This window comes from Pleurodeles waltl, chromosome 3_1 (genome assembly GCF_031143425.1).
Source record: "Pleurodeles waltl isolate 20211129_DDA chromosome 3_1, aPleWal1.hap1.20221129, whole genome shotgun sequence".
Classification (NCBI taxonomy): Eukaryota; Metazoa; Chordata; class Amphibia; order Caudata; family Salamandridae; genus Pleurodeles; species Pleurodeles waltl.
In genome coordinates, this window is record NC_090440.1 from 84,864,437 (window position 1) to 84,887,006 (window position 22,570).

Sequence of the window (22,570 nt, forward strand, 5' to 3'; positions counted from 1 at the left end):
CATTCTGTTGCCTTATGGCCCATGCTCTTCCAGTTAAGCTCAAAATGTTGCTCTTTGGTCTCTGACACTATCCCTCAGAAAGCCTGATCCGACAGTGCTTCAGTATTAAGTCTCCATAGAGGTACTCTTGGTGTTTCTTGCTCCAATGAATAGGTAATCATTAACGGGGAGTGATCAGATATGTATCAAGGTGAATAATGTGCCTCCATTACTCTATGTGCAGCCCCTAGTTGAATCAAAATGTAGTCTAGCCTGCTGTATGTCTTCGCCGCTGGGGTGTAACATGAATACTCTAGGGTATGTGGGTGGCGGGTTCACCATAAATCAATAAGTCCCAACCTTTCCACCTCTTCTTTAGATATTTAACACAGTCTCCCCACAGGTGGTTCTCCTGTCAAAATGCTACAGCTATACGATATCTCCTGAGGCAGGCATAAACTCGGTTTTGTTTCACCGGGCTACGGAGACAGCTCAGGTTGCAGGTCAACATGTTGTCTTTAGACACTATCTGTACAGTAGAGTTTTCAGAATATTAGTACTTAAGAGTGATCCCCCATCTCATATGGGCCAGAGCATGAATCCAAGTTTTGGCTGGCTTTGAACGCAATCCCCCTAGAAAATACAAGCTGTATCAACTTTCCCATTGAATTTCCCATCCCAATGCCTCCCCTAGGCAGTGGACCCCTGTTGACTCAACAAGCGACCCCAAATCCCTTCCAAATCACCCCGCTTTCCCCTCCCTCAGTCTATGTGCCTATGGTGTAGTTGCTCTCCAGGTGGCCAAGACCTCCAAGAGTTGCGAGCGCCAATTGGTGCTCAGCAATCTGCACCTGCCTCGCCAAGAGGTCATACAAGCCCAAGCTATAGCAATAAGAGAAATAACATAGCTTGTGTATTCATTCAACATTAACATTTCTAACCCTTATTGCAACTGTAATACAACTTCGCTCCGATGCCCTCCATTTCACAACCAGTTCCTTACTGTTCACCCCACTTCAGGACCACCGCTCTGTCTGCGGAATATGGTTAAGCTGTGAGAAGGGATTCTGTGATTCCAAGGACACCAGCGAAGCCCTTAAGGTGCCATCCGGCTCGACCAGGATACATTCTCATTCCTTCAAGCCGGGAGAGCCAAGTTGCTTCGTAGACTTGTTGTCAATTTCGCGGTGACTGTCGCGTGCCGCAGTTTTTTAGCTCCTGTCCTCAGGTGGTCTCTTGTCTCGGCCCTGGCCTCAAGGTTCTAGTCATTTGACCGCTGCCATTGGCGCATCATAGAAGTGGATATGCAGCCTGGCCGGATACATCAGGCTGTACTTTATATTGTATTCTAGCCGGTGGCTTTTTGACCGATAAAAAGGTGTTCCGAAGATCCTGCACCTTCCTTGTGTAATCAGGAAAAATCTCTATTTATTAGTCTTCATATCTCGGGGCAGTATGAACACATGTTGCAAGATTATGTCCTGGTCTCTGCAATTAAACATGCGTGCTATAAGTGCTCTAGGCGGCACCGCTGTCAGGGCTCTGTGCACCCTTTCTATCAAAAAGAACTTCGAAAGGCTCTTAGGTTTGACTGTGTTAGTGATAGTCTTCTAGAGGAATAGCTCCGTAGAGGGACCCTCTGCCTTTCGTAGAAATCCAATAAAGCGCACGTTATTGCGTTTTGAGCGCCCTTCTGCGTCCTCCACTCGTTCTTCTACAAGTGTTGCACTACATTGAGGCCCGACACTGTAGCTTTGAGTTCTTTGATTTGTAATTTGCTGGCCGCCAAGTCCTCCTTGGTGGTGGTCACTTTTTCTGCCACCTTGCGCAGGTCGAGGGGAAGATCATTAATGTCCATTTTGTGTTACAGCGCCTGTCTGGAGCCCTGGATTGCCGCCAGGGTTTCAGCTGTACCCTGTGGATGATCTGCTTTTTCTTGTGCCATATTTAGCTCTGGCCCCTTCTCCTGTGAGCCCGGGACTGTGTATTGCACCATTGTGTTCGCTTGCACTGCCTTCGGTTCTTTATCCTTCAACATGTTTGGTCCACTTGTGCGGGTCTGTGTTACAAGCAACTAGATCACACTCTGTGTGTTCCCCCCTGGTCCGGACAGCAATTGTATCTGTATTTCTTAGCAGCACCTGCTACAGTTTTTCTGTGGTTTCCTTCAGTCTAATGGAGACTCTCACCTGGCATGTACCCCACCAGCCAGTCTTCTACCTTGCCCCTCAGACTCTCCCAGATATCACCTTGGTCATCTGACTTTGGGGCCAGATAATCTCGGAGGCAACTTTAGGAAGGGCAGTGATGTCGCCCCCCCCCCCCCCCCACCCCAGCCCCCCATGAGGGAGGGTGCATAATGCGCCTTCTTCAATTATCCGCTTTTAGGAAATAGCACCTAGCAAGCATGTACCGTTACACCCCTTGCTTCTCGCACAGAGGATCGGTCTAATTTCTGACTCTCTCATGGGCCCGCGCTTTCCCCCAGCTGAGCGCCTCTGATGATACTGCAGTCTACCGATGCTGCCACCCTGGACCAATTAAAGCTCAGCAGCCAGACCCTTTCCTCTTTCTATATGACAGTTCCTCCCCAGGTACTACTGCTCGTTCTCACACTCAGTCTCAGGCAGCGATCACATGGCCCCTCTGCAACCAGCCGGTCTCTTTATATTATCCCAGAGCACAGTTCATGGGGTTCTTGTACTCACTTTAGCCCCTGCGCCTCATATGGGACATCAGTCACCATAGGCATCATATCTAGGACTCAGAGAAGTCAAAGAAGGTGCTCGTTCATCCTTTAATCATTTAACTTTAATCTTTGCGACTCCAGCGTCGGGCTGTGTTGCAGTGCGTCCCTCATGCTATGTAGCGGGTGAGGTAGCACCCACCAGACAGGTGCCAGTCCACCTCTCTCTCCTCCTCTTTTCTCACCTGATCGGCGACTCCACACCCAATCAATCAATCAATCATTACATTTATAAAGCGCACTATGTACCCGTCAGTGTTTCGAGGCGCTGTGGGGGGGGGGGGGGGGGTGGATGGGTGAGCTGTTAGCGGTCGAAAAGCCAGGTCTTGAGGAGTCTCCTGAAGGTGAGGAGGTCCTGGGTCTGTCGTAGTGAGGTGGGGAGAGAGTTCCAGGTCTTAGCGGCGAGGAAGGAGAAGGATCTGCCGCCGGAGGTCTTGCGCTGGATCCTGGGGACGATGGCGAGGGCGAGATTGGCAGAGCGGAGTTGACGAGTGGGGGCGTAAAAGTTGAGTCTGGAGTTGAGGTAGGTAGGTCCGGTGTTGTGTAGAGCCTTGTGAGCGTGGGTGAGGAGTTTAAAGGTGATCCTCTTGTCCACGGGGAGCCAGTGGAGGTCCTTCAGGTGAGGGGAGATGTGACATCGGCGGGGTATGTCGAGGATCAGGCGGGCGGATGCATTTTGGATACGCTGGAGTCGTTTGATGTCTTTTGTTGGGATGCCTGTGTAGAGTGCGTTGCCGTAGTCAAGTCTGCTACTGACGAGGGCTTGGGTCACCGTCTTTCTGGTTCCTGTTGGGATCCACTTGAAAATTCTGCGGAGCATTCGAAGGGTGTTGAAGCAGGAAGAGGAGACGGCGCTGACCTGTTTGGACATGGTGAGGGCGGAGTCCAGGATGAAGCCGAGGTTTCTTGCATGGCTGGCTGGGGTGGGTGGGGGACCGAAGTCGGTGGGCCACCAGGAGTCGTTCCAGGCCGAAGGGGTGCGCCCGAGGATGAGGACTTCCGTCTTGTCGGAGTTGAGCTTCAGGCGGCTGTCGTTCATCCACTCGGCGATGGCTTTTAGTCCCTCGTGGAGGTTGGTTTTGGCGGTGAGTGGGTCTTTGGTCAGGGAGAGGACGAGCTGGGTGTCGTCGGCGTAGGAGATGATGCTGAGGTGACGTTGGCGGGCCAGTTTAGCGAGGGGGGCCATGTAGACGTTGAACAACGTAGGGCTGAGGGAGGAGCCTTGGGGGACGCCGCAGATGAGGTTGGTGGCTTTGGAGCGGAAAGGGGAGAGTCGTACTCTCTGGGTTCTGTCGGAGAGGAAGGATGAGATCCAGTTGAGGGCTTTATCTTGGATGCCGGCTTCATGGAGGCGGGTCAGTAGGGTGCGGTGGCAGACTGTGTCAAAAGCGGCAGATAGGTCGAGGAGGATGAGGGCCGAGGTTTCGCCGTTGTCCATTTGAGATCTGATGTCATCTGTGGCGGCGAGGAGTGCAGTCTCGGTGCTGTGGTTTCGTCTGAAACCGGATTGAGAGGGGTCTAGGATGGAGTTGTCTTCGAGGAAGAGGGCGAGCTGGGTGTTGACGATCTTCTCGATGACTTTTGCTGGAAAAGGGAGGAGAGAGATCGGTCGGAAGTTTTTGAGGTCGTTGGGGTCAGCCTTGGGTTTCTTGAGAAATGGTACCCACACTGGGTTGCCTCCGACTGCGGTCGGCAAACTCAGGGCGTTGCTATCTTGTACCCGTCTCAGTTTCTATCCCTCCTTCCATCAGCGTCCCAATGCTGTGGTTTCTTGGTCGCTTGTCTGTCTCCGCTAACTGCTAGGGTCCCAGCCAGCGATACTCTCCTTTTACGGACCCTAGAACGATGAAGTGCAGCCCGCTGTAACTCACAAGGCTTCATCTGCGGCCAGGTCTCTGCTGGTGCTTACCAGCAGCATAGTTTGGTTTGCGGGCCAACTGTCAGATTTTTTTAATGTGGCTGGGCACCGGATTGTAGGGTTATGCAGCGCTCGGTTTTTAACTGCTCCCCCGCTGCAGGATGTCCCAGATTTTGCTCCCCTTGATGAAGCTCTACAGAAGCACATCTATTCAGCCATCTTGGTTGGTCACACCCCCTCTGCAGTGTCCTTTTACGAAAAGCTGGCAACTATCAAACAGTCTTTGGAAGAAAAGTCTGCACGAAAATAAAACGTTTTACAAAACATTTTTTTTTAGTCAAAAACTCTAAGAGATAATACTCTTTATGAAAGTGATTTTATAAGGCCTACCTTTTGCTTGTTTTTCTGCATTTGTGAAAATCACAAAGTTTGTTTCACATTGAATAAACAGGTTGCAGGAAAAATACTATTTTCCATGATCAATCCATTTTTGGTGAAATAATGATGCTGTTCTTTTGACTCTGCCTTGGGACTCGCCTAACAAGGCAGCAGTGCCATGTGCTCTGACCCCTAAAACTTGTTGAAATTGGTTATGCTTTTAATTGGCATAAGAAATTGATCTATAAGTTCCTGGCATATGGTACAAAGTGCACCCAGGGCCTGCAAGTTAATATCACTAGTTGACTGCAGCACCCATTATGCAACCCACAACAGGGACAGGCTACATTGGTAGTCATGTTTGCACTGACTCTGGAAACTTTAAATTGCAATTCAATAGGCCAGCAATTCAATAGGCCAAAATAAACCCTTTTGACATGACAAAGCCTTCCTTTTAAAGATTATTACGTTCCTCCCATGTAGGCCTTATATGCCCTATGGAAAGCTGAATGGTAATTAAAAGCAGGGCATGTAGAAATGTAATTTTACATATGCCCATACAGTGAAAAAGCCCCAAAAGCTATTTTCAATGAAGCAATGTTGGCTGTTTCACAGGATAACACTAGATTGCATTATTACATTTAATAATGCTAATTTGTGAAAACTCTTACAGAAGAGGTACTTTTAGAAAATTACCTTTTCCCCTGCCTAAATCCTCTGAAGGCCCAATGGCAAGAGCTCCAACCTGGCAGCTGAACAGCTCCCCCAATGAGGTGTAAAAACTGCTTGTAAGGAAATGGCTCCCTGTTGCAGTTACCCCCCACTTTTTGCCTGATACTGATGCTGACTTGACTGAGAAGTGTGCTGGGACCCTGCTAAACAGGCCCCAGCACCAGTGTTCTTTCACCTAAAATGTACCATTGTCTCCACAATTGGCACAACCCTGGCATCCAGGTAAGTCCCTTGTAACTGGTACCCCTGGTACCAAGGGCCCTGATGCCAGGGAAGGTCTCTAAGGGCTGTAGCATGTCTTATGCCACCCTAGGGACCCCTCACTCAGCACAGACACACTGCTTGCCAAGCTTGTGTGTGCTGGGGGGGAGAAAATGACTAAGTCGACATGGCACCCTCCTCAGGGTGCCATGCCAACCTCACACTGCCTGTGGCATAGGTAAGTCACCCCTCTAGCAGGCCCTACAGCCCTAAGGCAGGGTGCACTATACCACAGGTGAGGGCATATGTGCATGAGCACTATGCCCCTACAGTGTCTAAGCAAACCTTAGACATTGTAAGTGCAGAGTAGCCAAAAGAGTATATGGTCTGGGAGTCTGTCAAAAACTAACTCCACAGCTCCATAATGGCTACACTGAATACTGGGAAGTTTGGTATCAAACTTCTCAGAATAATAAACCCACATTGATGCCAGTGTTGGATTTATTAAAAAAATGCACACGGGGGCATCTTAGAGATACCCCCTGTATTTTATCAAATTGTTCAGTGCAGGACTGACTGGTCTGTGCCAGCCTGCTGCTGAGACGAGTTTCTGACCCCATGTGGTGAGAGCCTTTGTGTTCTCTGAGGACAGAAACAAAGCCTGCTCTGGGTGGAGGTGCTTCACACCTCTCCCCTGCAGGAACTGTAACACCTAGCAGTGAGCTTCAAAGGCTCAGGCTTCGTGATACAATGCCCCAGGGCACTCCAGCTAGTGGAGATGCCCGCCCCCCCTGGACACAGCCCCCACTTTTGGCGGCAAGTCCAGGAGAGATAATGAGAAAAACAAGGAGGAGTCACTGGCCATTCAGGACAGCCCCTAAGGTGTCCTGAGCTGAGGTGACTCTGACTTTTAGAAATCTTCCATCTTGCAGATGGAGGATTCTCCCAATAGGATTAGGGATGTGCCCCCTTCCTCTCAGGGAGGAGGCACAAAGAGGGTGAAGTCACCCTCAGGGATAGTAGCCATTGGCTACTAACCCCCCAGAACTAAACACACCCCTAAATCGAGTATTTAGGGGCTCCCAGAACCCAGCAAGAGAGATTCCTGCAACCTAAGAAGAAGAGGACTGCTAAGCTGAAAAACCCTGCAGAGAAGACGGAGACACCAACTACTTTGGCCCCAGCTCTACCGGCCTGTCTCCCCACTTCTAAAGACACTGCTCCAGCGACGCTTTCCCCAGGGACCAGTGACCTCTGAATCCTCAGAGGACTGCCCTGCTCTAGAAGGACCAAGAACTCCAGAGGACAGCGGCTCTGTTCACCCAGACTGCAACTTTGTAGCAAAGGAGCAACTTTAAAACAACTTGCGTTTCCCGCCAGAAGCATGAGACTTGCTACTCTGCACCCGACGCCCCCGGCTCGACTTGTGGAGAACAATCACTTCAGGGAGGACTCCCCGGCGACTGCGAGACCGTGAGTAGCCAGAGTTGCCCCCCCTGAGCCCCCACAGCGACGCCTGCAGAGGGAATCCCGAGGCTCCCCCTGACCGCGACTGCCTGTCCCTCAGATCCCGACGCCTGGTAAAGACTCTGCACCCGCAGCCCCCAGGACCTGAAGGATCCGAACTCCAGTGCAGGAGTAACCCCCAGGAGGCCCTCTTCCTTGCCCAGGTGGTGGCTACCCCGAGGAGCCATCCCCTTTGCATCACTGAATAGACCCCTTGGTCTCCCATTGCTTTCTATTGAAAACCCGACGCTTGTTTGCACACTGCACCCGGCCGCCCCGTGCCGCTGAGGGTGTACTTTCTGTGTGGACTTGTGTCCCCCCCGGTGCCCTACAAAACCCCCCTGGTCTGCCCTCCGAAGACGCGGGTACTTACCTGCTGGCAGACTGGAACCGGGGCACCCCCTTCTCCATTGAAGCCTATGCGTTTTCGGCACCGCTTTGACCTCTGCACCTGACCGGCCCTGAGCTGCTGGTGTGGTAACTTTGGGGTTGCTCTGAACCCCCAACGGTGGGCTACCTTGGACCCAAACTTGAACCCCGTAGGTGGTTTACTTACCTGCAAAAAACTAACAAACTCTTACTCCCCCCTAGGAACTGTTGAAAATTGCACTGTGTCTAGTTTTAAAATAGCTATATGTGATTTATGTGAAAAGTGTACATGCTATTTTGCTAATTCAAAGTTCCTAAAGTACCTACCTGCAATACCTTTCATTTGAAGTATTACATGTAAATCTTGAACCTGTGGTTCTTAAAATAAACTAAGAAAATATATTTTTCTATACAAAAACCTATTGGCCTGGAATTGTCTCTGAGTGTGTGTTCCTCATTTATTGCTTGTGTATGTACAACAAATGCTTAACACTACTCCTTTGATAAGCCTACTGCTCGACCACACTACCACAAAATAGAGCATTAGTATTATCTCTTTTTGCCACTATCTTACCTCTAAGGGGAACCCTTGGACTCTGTGCATACTATTCCTTACTTTGAAATAGTGCATACAGAGCCAACTTCCTACACTGCTCCTAGAATAGGACAAACACCTTGGGTGCGAGGAGGTGTTTCTATAACTCTAGCAGAATCACCATTTGTGCTGTGCCAGGAACCTGATTACCTGCTAAGATACTTACCCTGTCAGAGGCCAATGTTAGCTGACAACTGGGCAAGGCCCTTCTTTGTTCCCTCAGGAACCAATCCCATGGCCCAAAACTAGTTTAAAGTGACCACAAATGAGTGGTAGCTCATTTCCCTGGCCCTCAACACTATTTGGTGCTATTTTTATATAAAACTTTAAAAACACATACAGGGAGTGCAGAATTATTAGGCAAGTTGTATTTTTGAGGATTAATTTTATTATTGAACAACAACCATGTTCTCAATGAACCCAAAAAACTCATTAATATCAAAGCTGAAATTTTTGGAAGTAGTTTTTAGTTTGTTTTTAGTTTTAGCTATGTTAGGGGGATATCTGTGTGTGCAGGTGACTATTACTGTGCATAATTATTAGGCAACTTAACAAAAAAAAATATATACCCATTTCAATTATTTATTATTACCAGTGAAACCAATATAACATCTCAACATTCACAAATATACATTTCTGACATTCAAAAACAAAACAAAAACAAATCAGTGACCAATATAGCCACCTTTCTTTGCAAGGACACTCAAAAGCCTGCCATCCATGGATTCTGTCAGTGTTTTGATCTGTTCACCATCAACATTGCGTGCAGCAGCAACCACAGCCTCCCAGACACTGTTCAGAGAGGTGTACTGTTTTCCCTCCTTGTAAATCTCACATTTGATGATGGACCACAGGTTCTCAATGGGGTTCAGATCAGGTGAACAAGGAGGCCATGTCATTAGATTTCCTTCTTTTATACCCTTTCTTCTCAGCCACGCTGTGGAGTACTTGGACGCGTGTGATGGAGCATTGTCCTGCATGAAAATCATGTTTTTCTTGAAGGATGCAGACTTCTTCCTGTACCACTGCTTGAAGAAGGTGTCTTCCAGGAACTGGCAGTAGGACTGGGAGTTGAGCTTGACTCCATCCTCAACCCGAAAAGGCCCCACAAGCTCATCTTTGATGATACCAGCCCAAACCAGTACTCCACCTCCACCTTGCTGGCGTCTGAGTCGGACTGGAGCTCTCCGCCCTTTACCAATCCAGCCACGGGCCCATCCATCTGGCCCATCAAGACTCACTCTCATTTCATCAGTCCATAAAACCTTAGGAAAATCAGTCTTGAGATATTTCTTGGCCCAGTCTTGACGTTTCAGCTTGTGTGTCTTGTTCAGTGGTGGTCGTCTTTCAGCCTTTCTTACCTTGGCCATGTCTCTGAGTATTGCACACCTTGTGCTTTTGGGCACTCCAGTGATGTTGCAGCTCTGAAATATGGCCAAACTGGTGGCAAGTGGCATCGTGGCAGCTGCACGCTTGACTTTTCTCAGTTCATGGGCAGTTAATTTGCGCCTTGGTTTTTCCACACGCTTCTTGCGACCCTGTTGACTATTTTGAATGAAACGCTTGATTGTTCGATGATCACGCTTCAGAAGCTTTGCAATTTTAAGAGTGCTGCATCCCTCTGCAAGATATCTCACTATTTTTTACTTTTCTGAGCCTGTCAAGTCCTTCTTTTGACCCATTTTGCCAAAGGAAAGGAAGTTGCCTAATAATTATGCACACCTGATATAGGGTGTTGATGTCATTAGACCACACCCCTTCTCATTACAGAGATGCACATCACCTAATATGCTTAATTGGTAGTAGGCTTTCGAGCCTATACAGCTTGGAGTAAGACAACATGCATAAAGAGGATGATGTGGTCAAAATACTCATTTGCCTAATAATTCTGCACTCCCTGTATCTCTGGATGCCCTTATTGGAGGTTTGTCCCTTTGCAGTCATTGTGTTCGGTACATTATTCTCTATTTTTGGAAACTGGAATGTAAGTTTTGTTGTTTTTAACTGGTTTGTGTACTTCTAAATGCTTTACACATTTTCTTAAGTTAAGCCTATCTGCTTTTTGTCATAGCTACTAGTGTTTTATCTCTGGTTTAAAAATCAAAAGAATATTCAGTGGACCCATCAAGAATAAGAACATTATTACTTCTAACCACACAATTCAAACAACTACATTTTGGATTTAATGTAGCATAAGGGATACAAAACCAAGTCATCTAATATGTATATTTTGGCTTGTAACTCAATTGCAGATCACACCATTGCTTGTGTTGGCTGGACACCCTAGAGGCTTTGGGTTTTCCTGAAGAAAGTGGAGTAAGGATTTAAACCTAGGATTTAGACTAAACCATTTGTGATAATGGCTGGTGTAACCCCCCTGCGTGGAGCCCTCTATTTCTACTCCTAACATGTTATTTTGTCTGCCCTTACTAACACTACCCTTAACCCTAGTCCTGACCTGGCCCCATTAATAACATTAGCCAAAGGCAAACACCCTATCCATTCGCCAACCCACATCTTAATTGTAAATAATTAAGATTGCTGCTAACAACTGCTATTAGAGCCTAACATCCCCTTACCCTAATGATGTTCTAAATCCACATAGGAACATCTAATCTACTTTTTCAATAGCTTGCCACTGACCCAAACTTTGTGCTAACTCTTTGGCCACCTCTAAAATGACAATGTTACTTACCTACAAGCTTCTGTTAATGGCGTGTAGTACTGCAGATTCATATGTGTTGCATGCTCCTGCCATCTAGTGTTGGGCTCAGGATTCTGCGTCACTCCTACCTTAGGCCATAGTGCGCACATTCATGGACTCTACCTTAGATTGTTTTTGTTTTGCTCTGCGGGTGAAAAATGGAGTGTAGTACGTATGCGATCTGTGCATTGTTAGTTAATTAATGTGCACCTATTGCAAACTTGTACCATCATTGCCCACTTCTGGGGAGGTCGGTGGATGCATGGAAATCTACAACTCTAGATGCTAAAAGCAATGGTTTACTGGGTAACATTTTCTGTTTGTGGTATGTGTAGCTGTAGATACACATGCTTTGCATCAATTGTAAAGCAGTTTCCTCCTTGCAGTGTTTAGTGGGCAGATGATGCAGACATAGTTCTTAATACATTCTGGCCAACCATAGCTCATCGACAAGCTAACATGTCCAAACTGCACTGCTTTGTGAAAGCGTGTTGGGATGGCCTAGTAGCAGCTTTGGCAATATCAGCTAATGGGATTTTACCCCAGAAAGCCATGGCCGATCCCTTTTTATGTGTAGTGTTCCTTGGGAGGCATGAAAAGTAAGTTTGCCTTTTGCATAGCAAGCACAGGTACAGTTAGCAATCCACCTGGCAATCCTAGCATCAAAAACAGCCTGACCTTTACAAGGTTTTGAAAGGCAGCAAACGTTGATTAGACTTTTGAAATGGTTTAGTACTATCAATATAAAAGATAAGCACTCATTTAACATCTGAAGTGTGTAAACTTTCTGCTGTAGAATCTGGCTGTGGAAAGAATATGGTCAGCACAATTTTCTGGTTAACGCGAAAGGATGATTCCAACTTAGGTGCAAACTTTGGGTGTGGTTTAAGGATCACCATGTCACTATGAACTTTTATAAATGGCTCTAGAATAGTAATGGCTTGCAACTCGCTGATGCACCCGAGTGAAGTTATCGCCACAAGAAAAAGCATTTTCCATAAAAGGAGCTGCTAATCACATGAGGTTAAAAAAAGGGCAACCATAAGACTTGTGAGAACCACACTGAGGTTCCAGATAAGTGCAATAGGCATTCTTGAGGGTATTACTTCCACGAGGTGCTCCATTAATATCTTCACCCCGAGAAAGCGAAAAAAGAGATGAGTGTTCCTTGTTAGGGATGTATGCAGCAACAGCAGCCAAATTAAGGGGTATAGATGTGAATGCTAGCCCTCCCCTGTGAAAGTGTAAAAGATAAGAAATGACAACTGGAACACTAACTTTAAAGAGGTGTAACTGCTTGGAGATTTAGAAACTGACTCTTTCATTTGGCTGCATAGCATGCATGAATGGTAGGACTAAGTGCTTCTGTCAAGATGGCCACAGACTCCTCTGGGACATGCAAGTACCGAAACTCTAAGACCTCAGGTGCCAGACAGCTAACTTGAAATGCCAAGAGTCTGGGTGCCCGATTCACCCGTATCGCAGAGTGAGACGGTCTGGCTTGATTAGAAGATTCTCATGTGGGCCGACAGACATCTCAACCAGCCCTGAGAACCACATGTGCAAGTTCTTCCCAGAGCAGCATGTGCCCAAGATTCAGATAGCTATGATTATACACTGTTACTGGACATTTAGAAAAGACCCCTGTCCAGGTTTACATCAGACAACATGTGTCATGTAAAACATGACAATCTTTCTAGGAAAACGAGTTTCAGATGGAACCACTAAGCCACCAATAATATTGACATGGTAAAAATAGCAAATAACCTTGTGGCGAAGAACTACCTTCGTGCCCTGGCAAAGTACTGAATATCTGTAGTATGGAATTTTTTGGGAGACCATAAGTAGAAATTATTCTTCCCACAAGTAGACAGGAATATGAAAATGTCACTTACCCAGTGTACATCTGTTCGTGGCATCAGTCGCTGAGATTCACATGGTCTGCATAGCTCGCCATCTGGTGTTGGGTCGGAGTGTTACAAGTTGTTTTTCTTCGAAGAAGTGTTTTCGAGTCACGGGACCGAGTGACTCCTCCTTCTGTGCTCATTGCGCATGGGCGTCGACTCCATCTTCGATTGTTTTCCCCGCAGAGGGTGAGGTAGGAGTTGTACTATAGTAATAGTGCTCGCGCAATGAAATGTGTAAGTATGTACCTATTAAATGTTTAAATAATATATATACAAATGTACAAAATGGAAGGTAACTTCTGAACTGCTACAGGCTTCCGGGGAGGTGGGTGGGCCCATGTGAATCTCAGCGACTGATGCCACGAACAGATGTACACTGGGTAAGTGACATTTTCAGTTCGATGGCATCTGTCGCTGTAGATACACATGGTCTGCATAGACTAGTAAGCAGTTATTTCCCCATAAGCGGTGGTTTAGCCTGTAGGAGTAGAAGTTGTCTGAAATAGAGTTCTTAATACAGCTTGACCTACTGTAGCTTGTTGTGCGGATAGCACATCTATACAGTAGTGTTTGGTGAATGTGTGAGGCGTAGACCATGTGGCTGCCTTACATATTTCATGCATTGGGATGTTTCCTAAAAAGGCCATTGAAGCACCTTTTTTCCTTGTTGAATGTGCCCTGGGAGTAATGGGCAGTTGTCTTTTTGCTTTAAGGTAGCAGATTTGGATGCATTTAACTATCCATCTGGCTATACCTTGTTTTGATATTGGGTTACCTGCATGAGGTTTTTGGAATGCAATAAATAGCTGTTTAGTCTTTATGATGTTCTTTGTTCTGTCAATGTAGTACATTAATGCTCTTTTGACATCTAATGTATGTAGTGCTCTTTCAGCCACAGAATCTGGCTGTGGGAAAAAAAACTGGTAGTTCTACCGTTTGATTGAGATGGAATGGTGAAATAACTTTTGGATTAGGTCGTAGGACGACCTTATTTTTATGTATTTGTATAAAAGGTTCTTGTGTTGTGAACGCTTGAATTTCACTTACTCTTCTTAGAGATGTAATGGCGATGAGAAAGGCAACTTTCCAGGTTAGGAATTGTATTCCACAAGAGTGCATGGGTTCGAAAGGTGGGCCCATGAGTCTTGTTAGGACCACGTTTAGGTTCCATGAAGGAACAGGTGGTGTTCTTGGTGGTATAATTCTTTTAAGACCTTCTATGAATGCTTTGATGACTGGTATCCTATACAAGGAAGTTGAATAGGTAGTCTGCAGATATTGCTGCAAGGTGTATTTTAATAGAAGAGAAGGCTAGCTTTGCTTTTTGTAAATGGAGCAAGTAATTTACTATATGTTTTGGAGTTGCGTCTAGTGGTTGTATCCGATTATGATGGCAGTACCAAACAAATCTTTTCCACTTACTTGCGTAGCAGTGTCTAGTGGATGGCCTTCTGGCCTGCTTTATGACTTCCATACACTCTTGGCTAAGTTGTAAGTGTCCGAATTCTAGGATTTCAGGAGCCAGATTGCTAGATTCAGCGATGCTGGATCTGGGTGTCTGATCTGTTGGTTGTGTTGCGTTAACAGATCTGGTTTGTTGGGCAGTTTGATGTGGGGTACTACAGACAGATCTAGCAGTGTTGTGTACCAGGGTTGTCTTGCCCACGTTGGTGCTATTAAAATGAGTTTGAGTTTGTTTTGACTCAATTTGTTTACTAGGTAAGGAAGGAGAGGGAGAGGAGGAAAAGCGTAAGCGAATATTCCTGACCAGTTCATCCATAGGGCATTGCCTTGGGATTGCTTGTGAGGGTATCTGGACGCGAAGTTTTGGCATTTTGCGTTCTCTTTTGTTGCAAATAAGTCTATTTGAGGTGTTCCCCAGAGTGTGAAGTAGGTGTTCAGAATCTGTGGGTGGATTTCCCATTCGTGGACTTGCTGGTGATCTCGAGAGAGATTGTCTGCCAGTTGATTCTGGATCCCCGGAATAAACTGTGCTATTAGACGAATTTGATGGTGGATTGCCCACTTCCATATTTTTTGAGCTAATAAGCTTAACTGCGTTGAATGTGTCCCTCCTTGTTTGTTTAGATAATACATCGTTGTCATGTTGTCTGTTTTGACAAGGATGTATTTGTGGATTATGATTGGTTGGAAAGCTTTTAGTGCTTGAAAAACTGCTAATAATTCTAGATGATTTATATGCAGTTTTGTTTGATGTATGTTCCATTGTCCTCTTATGTTGTGTTGATTGAGATGTGCTCCCCACCCTGTCATGGAAGCATCTGTTGTTATTACGTACTGTGGCACTGGGTCTTGGAAAGGCCGCCCTTTGTTTAAATTTATACTGTTCCACCATAGAAGCGAGAGGTAGGTTTGGCGGTCTAGCAACACCAGATCTAGAAGGTGACCCTGTGCTTGAGACCACTGTGAGGCTAGGCACTGTTGTAAGGGCCTCATGTGCAGTCTTGCGTTTGGGACAATGGCTATGCATGAGGACATCATGCCTAGGAGCTGTAGTATTGTTCTCGCTTGTATTGTTTGATTTGGAGACATGTGTTGAATGACTCTGTTGAAATTGTGAATTCTTTGTGGAGTTGGCGTTGCTACTCCTTTTGTCGTGTCTATTATGGCTCCTAGATATTGCTGTACTTTGCTTGGCTGAATGTTGGATTTTGCAAAGTTGACGGTGAACCCTAGTTTGTAGAGGGTTTGTATGACTTGATTTGTGTGGTTTGAGCATTGTGTGAGCGAACTGGTTTTGATTAGCCAGTCGTCTAGATACGGGAATACATGTATTTGCTGCCTTCTGATGTGTGCAGCGACTACTGCTAGGCATTTTGTGAATACCCTTGGAGCGGTTGTTAAACCGAAAGGCAATACTTTGAATTGGTAATGTATTCCTTTGAATACAAACCTTAGATATTTCCTGTGTGATTGATGTATTGGTATATGGAAATATGCGTCTTTGAGGTCTAGGGTTGTCATGTAGTTGTGTTTTTTGAGCAATGGTAACACTTCTTGTAGTGTGACCATGTGAAAGTGGTCTGATTTGATGAATGTGTTTACTACTCTGAGGTCTAGAATTGGTCTCAGTGTTTCGTCCTTTTTTGGTATCAAGAAGTACAGTGAATAAACTCCTGTGTTTATTTGTGTGCTTGGTACTAATTCTATTGCATCTTTTTGCAGTAATGCTTGAACTTCTATCTCTAGAAGCTGTGAATGGTGTTTTGATAAATTTTGTGATTTTGGTGGTATGTCTGGAGGGAATTGCAGGAATTCTATGCAATAACCATGTTGGATAATTGCTAGGACCCATGTGTCTGTAGTTATTTCCTCCCATGCTTCGTAATATTGGCCTATCCTTCCCCCCACTGGTGTTGTGTGGGGGGGGTGAGTGACGTGTGAGTCACTGCTTGTTGGTAGTGGTTTTGGGGCTTTGAAATCTTCCTCTATTCCTAGGGAATTGCCCTCCTCTATACTGGCCCCGAAAGCCTCCCCTGTACTGTCCCTGGTAGGTGGACGGTGCAGACTGTGAGGTACTGGCTTGTGTGGCCTGACCCCGAAACCCTCCTCTAAAAGGTGTTTTGCGGAAGGTGGTATAAGATCCTCTGCTCTGCGGGGAGTAGAGTGCGCCCATGGCCTTGGCAGTGTCAGTGTCCTTTTTGAGCTTTTCTATGGCTGTGTCGACCTCCGGACCGAACCGAAGTTTTTCGTTTACTGGCATGTTAAGTACTGCCTGCTGAATTTCTGGCTTGAATCCAGACGTTCTGAGCCATGCGTGCCTACGGATGGTAACCGACGTATTAATGGTCCTTGCGGCCGTGTCTGCTGCATCCATAGAGGAGCGTATTTGATTGTTGGAAATGTTTTGACCCTCCTCAACAACCTGTTTTGCTCTTTTTTGTAGATCTTTTGGGAGATGTTCAATGAGATGCTGCATCTCATCCCAGTGGGCTCTGTCGTATTGCGCTAGCAGCGCTTGTGAATTTGCGATGCGCCACTGGTTTGCTGCTTGGACAGCGACCCTCTTCCCGGCTGCATCGAACTTCCTGCTTTCTTTATCTGGGGGAGGTGCATCCCCAGAAGTGTGTGAATTTGCCCGTTTTCTGGCAGCCCCTACCACCACAGAATCTGGTGGCAGCTGAGAGGTGATGAATACAGGGTCCGTAGGAGGCGCCTTATATTTTTTGTCCACTCTAGGCGTTACTGCCCTACTTTTAACTGGCTCCTTGAAGATCTCCTTTGCATGGCGTAGCATGCCTGGGAGCATCGGCAGGCTTTGGTAGGAGCTGTGGGTGGAGGAGAGGGTGTTAAATAAAAAGTCATCCTCTACTTGTTCAGAGTGTAGTTCCACATTATGGAACTGTGCTGCTCTAGCCACCACTTGTGAATAGGCTGTGCTGTCTTCAGGTGGTGATGGCCTAGTTGGGTATGTGTCTGGGCTGTTATCAGACACTGGTGCATCGTACAAGTCCCACGCGTCTTGATCTTGGTCGTCGTGGCTCATGGCGGTGTGAGCAGGCGAATGTGACGGAGTGTAAGTTGGCGAAGCCGGTGTTACAGGTGGAGGCGAGGGAGGAGGTGTTACCTTCTGTGCTGTTTGTTGCTGAGGAGTAAACTGAAGTGTTCTCTTTCTTTTGACAGGTGGAAGGGTACTGATCTTCCCTGTCCCCCGCTGAATAAAGATACGCTTTTGCGTGTGATCCACGTCAGTGGATTGCAGTTCTTGTTCGAATCTGTGTTTTTTCATTTGTGAAGACATAGAATGTTCTTCAGTATAGGAGCCTGAAACTGGGTCTGTTGGTGCTTTTTTCGGCTCCGAAAACCCAGTTGTTTGTTTTTTCGGCTCCGAGGTAACCTTCCTCTTCTTCTGTGCCGAAAATTCTTGGCCTCTATGGTCTTCGGCGCCACTGTCTCGGCGTCGATCCGTGTCGACACCGAACTCTCGGTGTCGATGCTTCTGTTTAGCACTCTCTCGGTCCCGAGGAGGCTGCGTGCCGGTGTCTCGACCGAGGTCGGACGATCTCGACACTGAATGGGCCTTTTTTGGTGCCGATTGTTGGTCACCTGGAATTTGGGTTGAGCCATGGCCGGTTGGCAGTGGCGTCCCCTGGGCCTTTTTTCCTTTTTTAAGTTCTGATCTCGACGTCTTACTCACAGTTTTTGTATTGTCGAGTTCGTCGGAGTCTGAATCCTGGATGGAAAAGGATTCCTCCTGTTCCTCTTCTGTCTCGAACTGTCGATGTTCCTTTGGCGTGGACGCCATCTGCAGTCTTCTCGCTCGACGGTCGCGCAGAGTTTTTCGGGACCGGAACGCCCGACAGGCCTCACAGGATTCTTCGCTGTGCTCGGGTGACAGGCACAGGTTACAGACCGAGTGTTGGTCCGTATAAGGATATTTATTGTGGCATTCAGGGCAGAATCGAAACGGGGTCCGTTCCATCGCGTTGTTCTCCACGCGGTCGGGCCGACTAGGCCCCGACGGTGTACCGAAATCTACCCCGAAGGGCACCGAAGCGCTTCGATGTTCAATGCGTCGTCGTATGTGTCTATCTCGAACCGGATCGCAACGATACCGTCGAAAATCTTCCGTTTTCAGCTATCTTTCCGTTCCGAAACCCGGAGCGACAGGAACACGTCCGAACCCGATGGCGGAAAGAAAACAATCGAAGATGGAGTCGACGCCCATGCGCAATGAGCACAGAAGGAGGAGTCACTCGGTCCCGTGACTCGAAAACACTTCTTCGAAGAAAAACAACTTGTAACACTCCGACCCAACACCAGATGGCGAGCTATGCAGACCATGTGTATCTACAGCGACAGATGCCATCGAACAGTGGGGTTTCGAGCTCCAATGAAGTGTGTCTGTCAAAGCTACTAAAACAACCAGTTAGACTGCGCTGAGGGCACGAGGAGTGAGAAGTATTGTGCAGTTCTTCCACTGAAACCCTCTTCCAGATTTGGAACACAGCTTTTCAGTAACATGACAAAAGAGCAATGTGGCCAGTGCTGTGGCATACATGTAATGACCACCTCATTGCAGTCCCCAGTGACAATAGGGAAGTAGAGGGATGGCAAGGGATGTCAATCATTACCTTCACCTTGCTCTGATCTCTGTAGACTTAAACGAGTCAAAGCCATGCAAGTGGTGCTTTTGCAATAGCAAATGTCTTTCCTCTCAGATATGGATCTTAGCAGTCACATTACTCACAACAGTTTGTGCTGAAGCATCCCGATAATGTGCTCCCATAAGCACAGGCTCTCTTCTCACAGATTGGAGGACACCTGTCCTCCTGTGGGTTGTGGAATGAAATGCTGAGGGGAATAGTGGGGTTGCGTGGCACGACGAAAAGTGACATAAAATCAATCTTTGGGCAAGGTGGAGTATAGGTTTACCAAGTGTGCAATAAAGGATGGCAGGACGCCGTACTTTTTAGGTCATTACAGCGTGTGATGGACCCTCTTCCCGCCTGAACATTGCAGACTGAGTGTTCTTATAGCAATGTGTTCACACCACACCAGTGAAAACACACTGAAGATTTCAGGTTTCGTTTTTGATGGTGCTTTGTACTTGGGTAGCTCCCTCTCTGCCTCACTACCTCTGTCCCTCTATCTCCCCACCTCTCCCTCTCTATCTACCTCTCTACACCTCTACCCCTCTCCACCTCTTCCCTCTCCCTCCCCTTCTACCTCTCTACCTCCCTCTACACCTCTACTTCTCTCTCTACACCTCTCTACCCCCTTGACCTCTACCCCTCAATCTCCCTCACCTTTCTACCTCTCTACCTACCTCTCTAAACCGCTCTCCTCTACAACTCTCTACCCCTACCTCTCGCTCTACACCTCTCTACCTCACTCTACTTCTCTACACCTCTACACCTCTTCCTCTCTTTACATCTCTCCCACTCTCCTTACCTGTACCTCTCTACCACTACCTCTACAGCTCTACCTCTCTCACGACCTCTACCCCTGTATCTCCATTTCTCTACCTCTCTCCCTCCACTACTCTCTCCCCCTACACCTCTCTCCGCACCTCTCTCCCCCTCTACATCCCTCTCTCACCTCTCTCCCTCTCTTCAGCTCTCCACACCTCTCTACACCGCTACCTCTACACAACTACCACTCTACATCGCTACTTCTCTCTCTCGACCTCACACACACCCCAGCGCTTATTGATTCTGACACAGCAGCAACTGTATGTCATTCACAAAGCATATCAGTAGTGTAATACAAGAAGCTTGATAATGCTCTGAACACAGCCCCCAACCGTCCTTTAATATTTCCGATTCGTGTGAGTCTAGTGTCTTGGGGTGGTGTTTCGCTTGTAATGGCAATGCGAGATGCTAAAAAATAACAATAGAAATGCAAAACTAGTGCATTCACATCCAAAATGTGAGACCTATTGGCAATGCCATTGCTCGTTTTAGGATGAGGTTTGCGTGGGGTGATTGAAACGGGCCAGGGGATAGAGCCTTAGAAAGGGCGGTGAGAGTGAGGGAGGGAAGGGATGTCTGTGGCTCCTTCACTACTATTTTCCCTTCCATGTCTGCTTCAGCTGAATCACCTTTTGTCAACTATATGGTAATCAGGAAAGAAAATACCATTTATAAGGAATTTGGCAAAAAACATTGCTCGTGTCCTTCAGGAATAAACTCTGGAACTTAGAAATGTATGGAATTCTTATCTGTCCCATTCCAATGTGCCTTTCTTCTGGTCACCACCAGTGTCTATTCCTAAAGATCCCACAACAAGTCACCTGCTGTAGAGGCCTTGTTTGTAGCCATGAGTGTGAAGGAGATTGGGCATTTCACCCAGTACATAGTTCCTTGAAGCTATTTCATGCAAAAGGCACTCTGAAATAAATCCGATTGCTTCCCGAGACACTTTGGTCCACTACATAATCACCGGAAAACAAAAGACAATCTTGGAAAAGTCTATAATCCACAAAAGGCACTGCAAGAAGCTGACCACTTCTCCAGGAAGCACATTCAGGTGTGTTGAGTGGCTGCAAAGGGAAGAGCACTTTCCCAGCCATTATCACCATTTTTGTGCGCTATAAACCGCCATGAGAGGTAGATTTACAAGAAAGCATTGTTAGAAGAAAGAACCTTGAGTGCCATTTCAGTCCTCATCAGGTGATGCACAAGGAACTGAGAGTGAAGCAAACCAGTTGTGCAAGAAGAGGGGAAGGCCAGGAACAGACAAAATGTGTGCCATAGGTGCCCTTTTGTGTGCTTTTTATCTGCCGCAGCAAAGTCTAAAGAACCTCATAAGTTGAGAATTAAGATTGTCAGCCTTACGATTCAGTTCACATTATCAAAAGGAACTATTTAAGGAAAAAACACCATGACCTATTCAGAGATCTACGTAGATTTTACATTTCGAGGAGTACGCCGTAACAAAAGACTTCTGGCCCACGGACTCCCTCATTGCAACGGCTAGTAGCATCCGCTACTGCTCTCTTCTGTACAATAATTTTGCCTGGATGCCAGTCTCTCCCACAACAAACCCAAACATCAACAAATTGGCTAAGGCACAACAGGAAACATCTGATAACTTGAGCAATATTACATGAACTTCTTTGCCACCACTGACATGGATTTGCCACCAATGACTTATGGAAATTGGTAGGAAAGTGGTTAACTGGAGAACAACAGACTTTGTAACCATTTTCAGACAACATTTGATGCCTTATTTATGCAAAGTTTAGACATTCAACATTTGTAGGACATCTGCATGTTAACTGCAATGACTAATAAAGCTGAAATTCAATGGTATAGCTTTTAAACAATTGGTTAATTGAAGAACACCACTTACCAGCCTCCACAGGCCGGGTTCTCTGATATGTTGAGGAAGGTTTTTCTATGTCTTCAAAACTAAGTGCATTCTAGTAAGAAACAAATGCAGTGTTACCAGGGTGAGGTCATTCAAAAAAAAGTAATTAATTACTCCTTTAGGGATCTCATGCACTCATATGTTATCTGAAAGAACCCTTTGACACATTAGAAGCACATTTAATGACCTTTACAATTAAGAAACCCGGGCAATTGTACTCCCTTCCAGCCTTTAAAAGTATTTACTCCATATGTCAGTTCAGTGGGCGTTTTACCCCCTTCATCTAGAGTGGCAGGAGCATCACAATATTGTAATTAGGAGCAGAAGTAATCGAGGTTAGAAACCAAACTTTTTCTGGATAGTGTTTGGCACAAAAATCGAATGACTTCGCATCCTTATAAAGATACATTAAATTGCCACAACTGGGAGGAGGTTGGTTTAAGTCTTAAGCATGTCCACAAAATGACAGAGGCGGGTCTGATTCACATCTGAAGTCTAAACAACTCAAGACAATTATCAAAACAACATCCAGGGAGGTGTTTTAAAGATAGTATTTCTACTTCAAGGAATAACTGTTCTATGATGACAGTTTTTCCTACTTCAAGGACATATTGGTCTATGGTTACCACTTCATGACACTTAACTACCTAAGTTTGGCATCCTTGTTTGGAAAAGAACATGCAACACATACAATCAACTAGCATGCAGTCATCAATGGCACTTAAATGTAGACCTTCAAAGCACTCTGAGAAACAAGTAA

General features: G+C 46.4%; 1 protein-coding gene across 4 annotated transcripts in view; it reads right to left on the bottom strand.

Annotated features, from left to right (window-relative positions):
• CTTN (cortactin) overlaps positions 1-22,570 on the bottom strand; it is a 195,661-nt gene that overhangs the window by 38,858 nt on the left and 134,233 nt on the right. For all 4 annotated transcript variants that reach the window (XM_069221879.1, XM_069221877.1, XM_069221878.1 and 1 more), the window contains one exon: positions 21,793-21,862. In XM_069221879.1, coding sequence (XP_069077980.1) covers positions 21,793-21,862 — 70 coding nt within the window. The remainder of the gene's footprint in view (positions 1-21,792; positions 21,863-22,570) is intronic.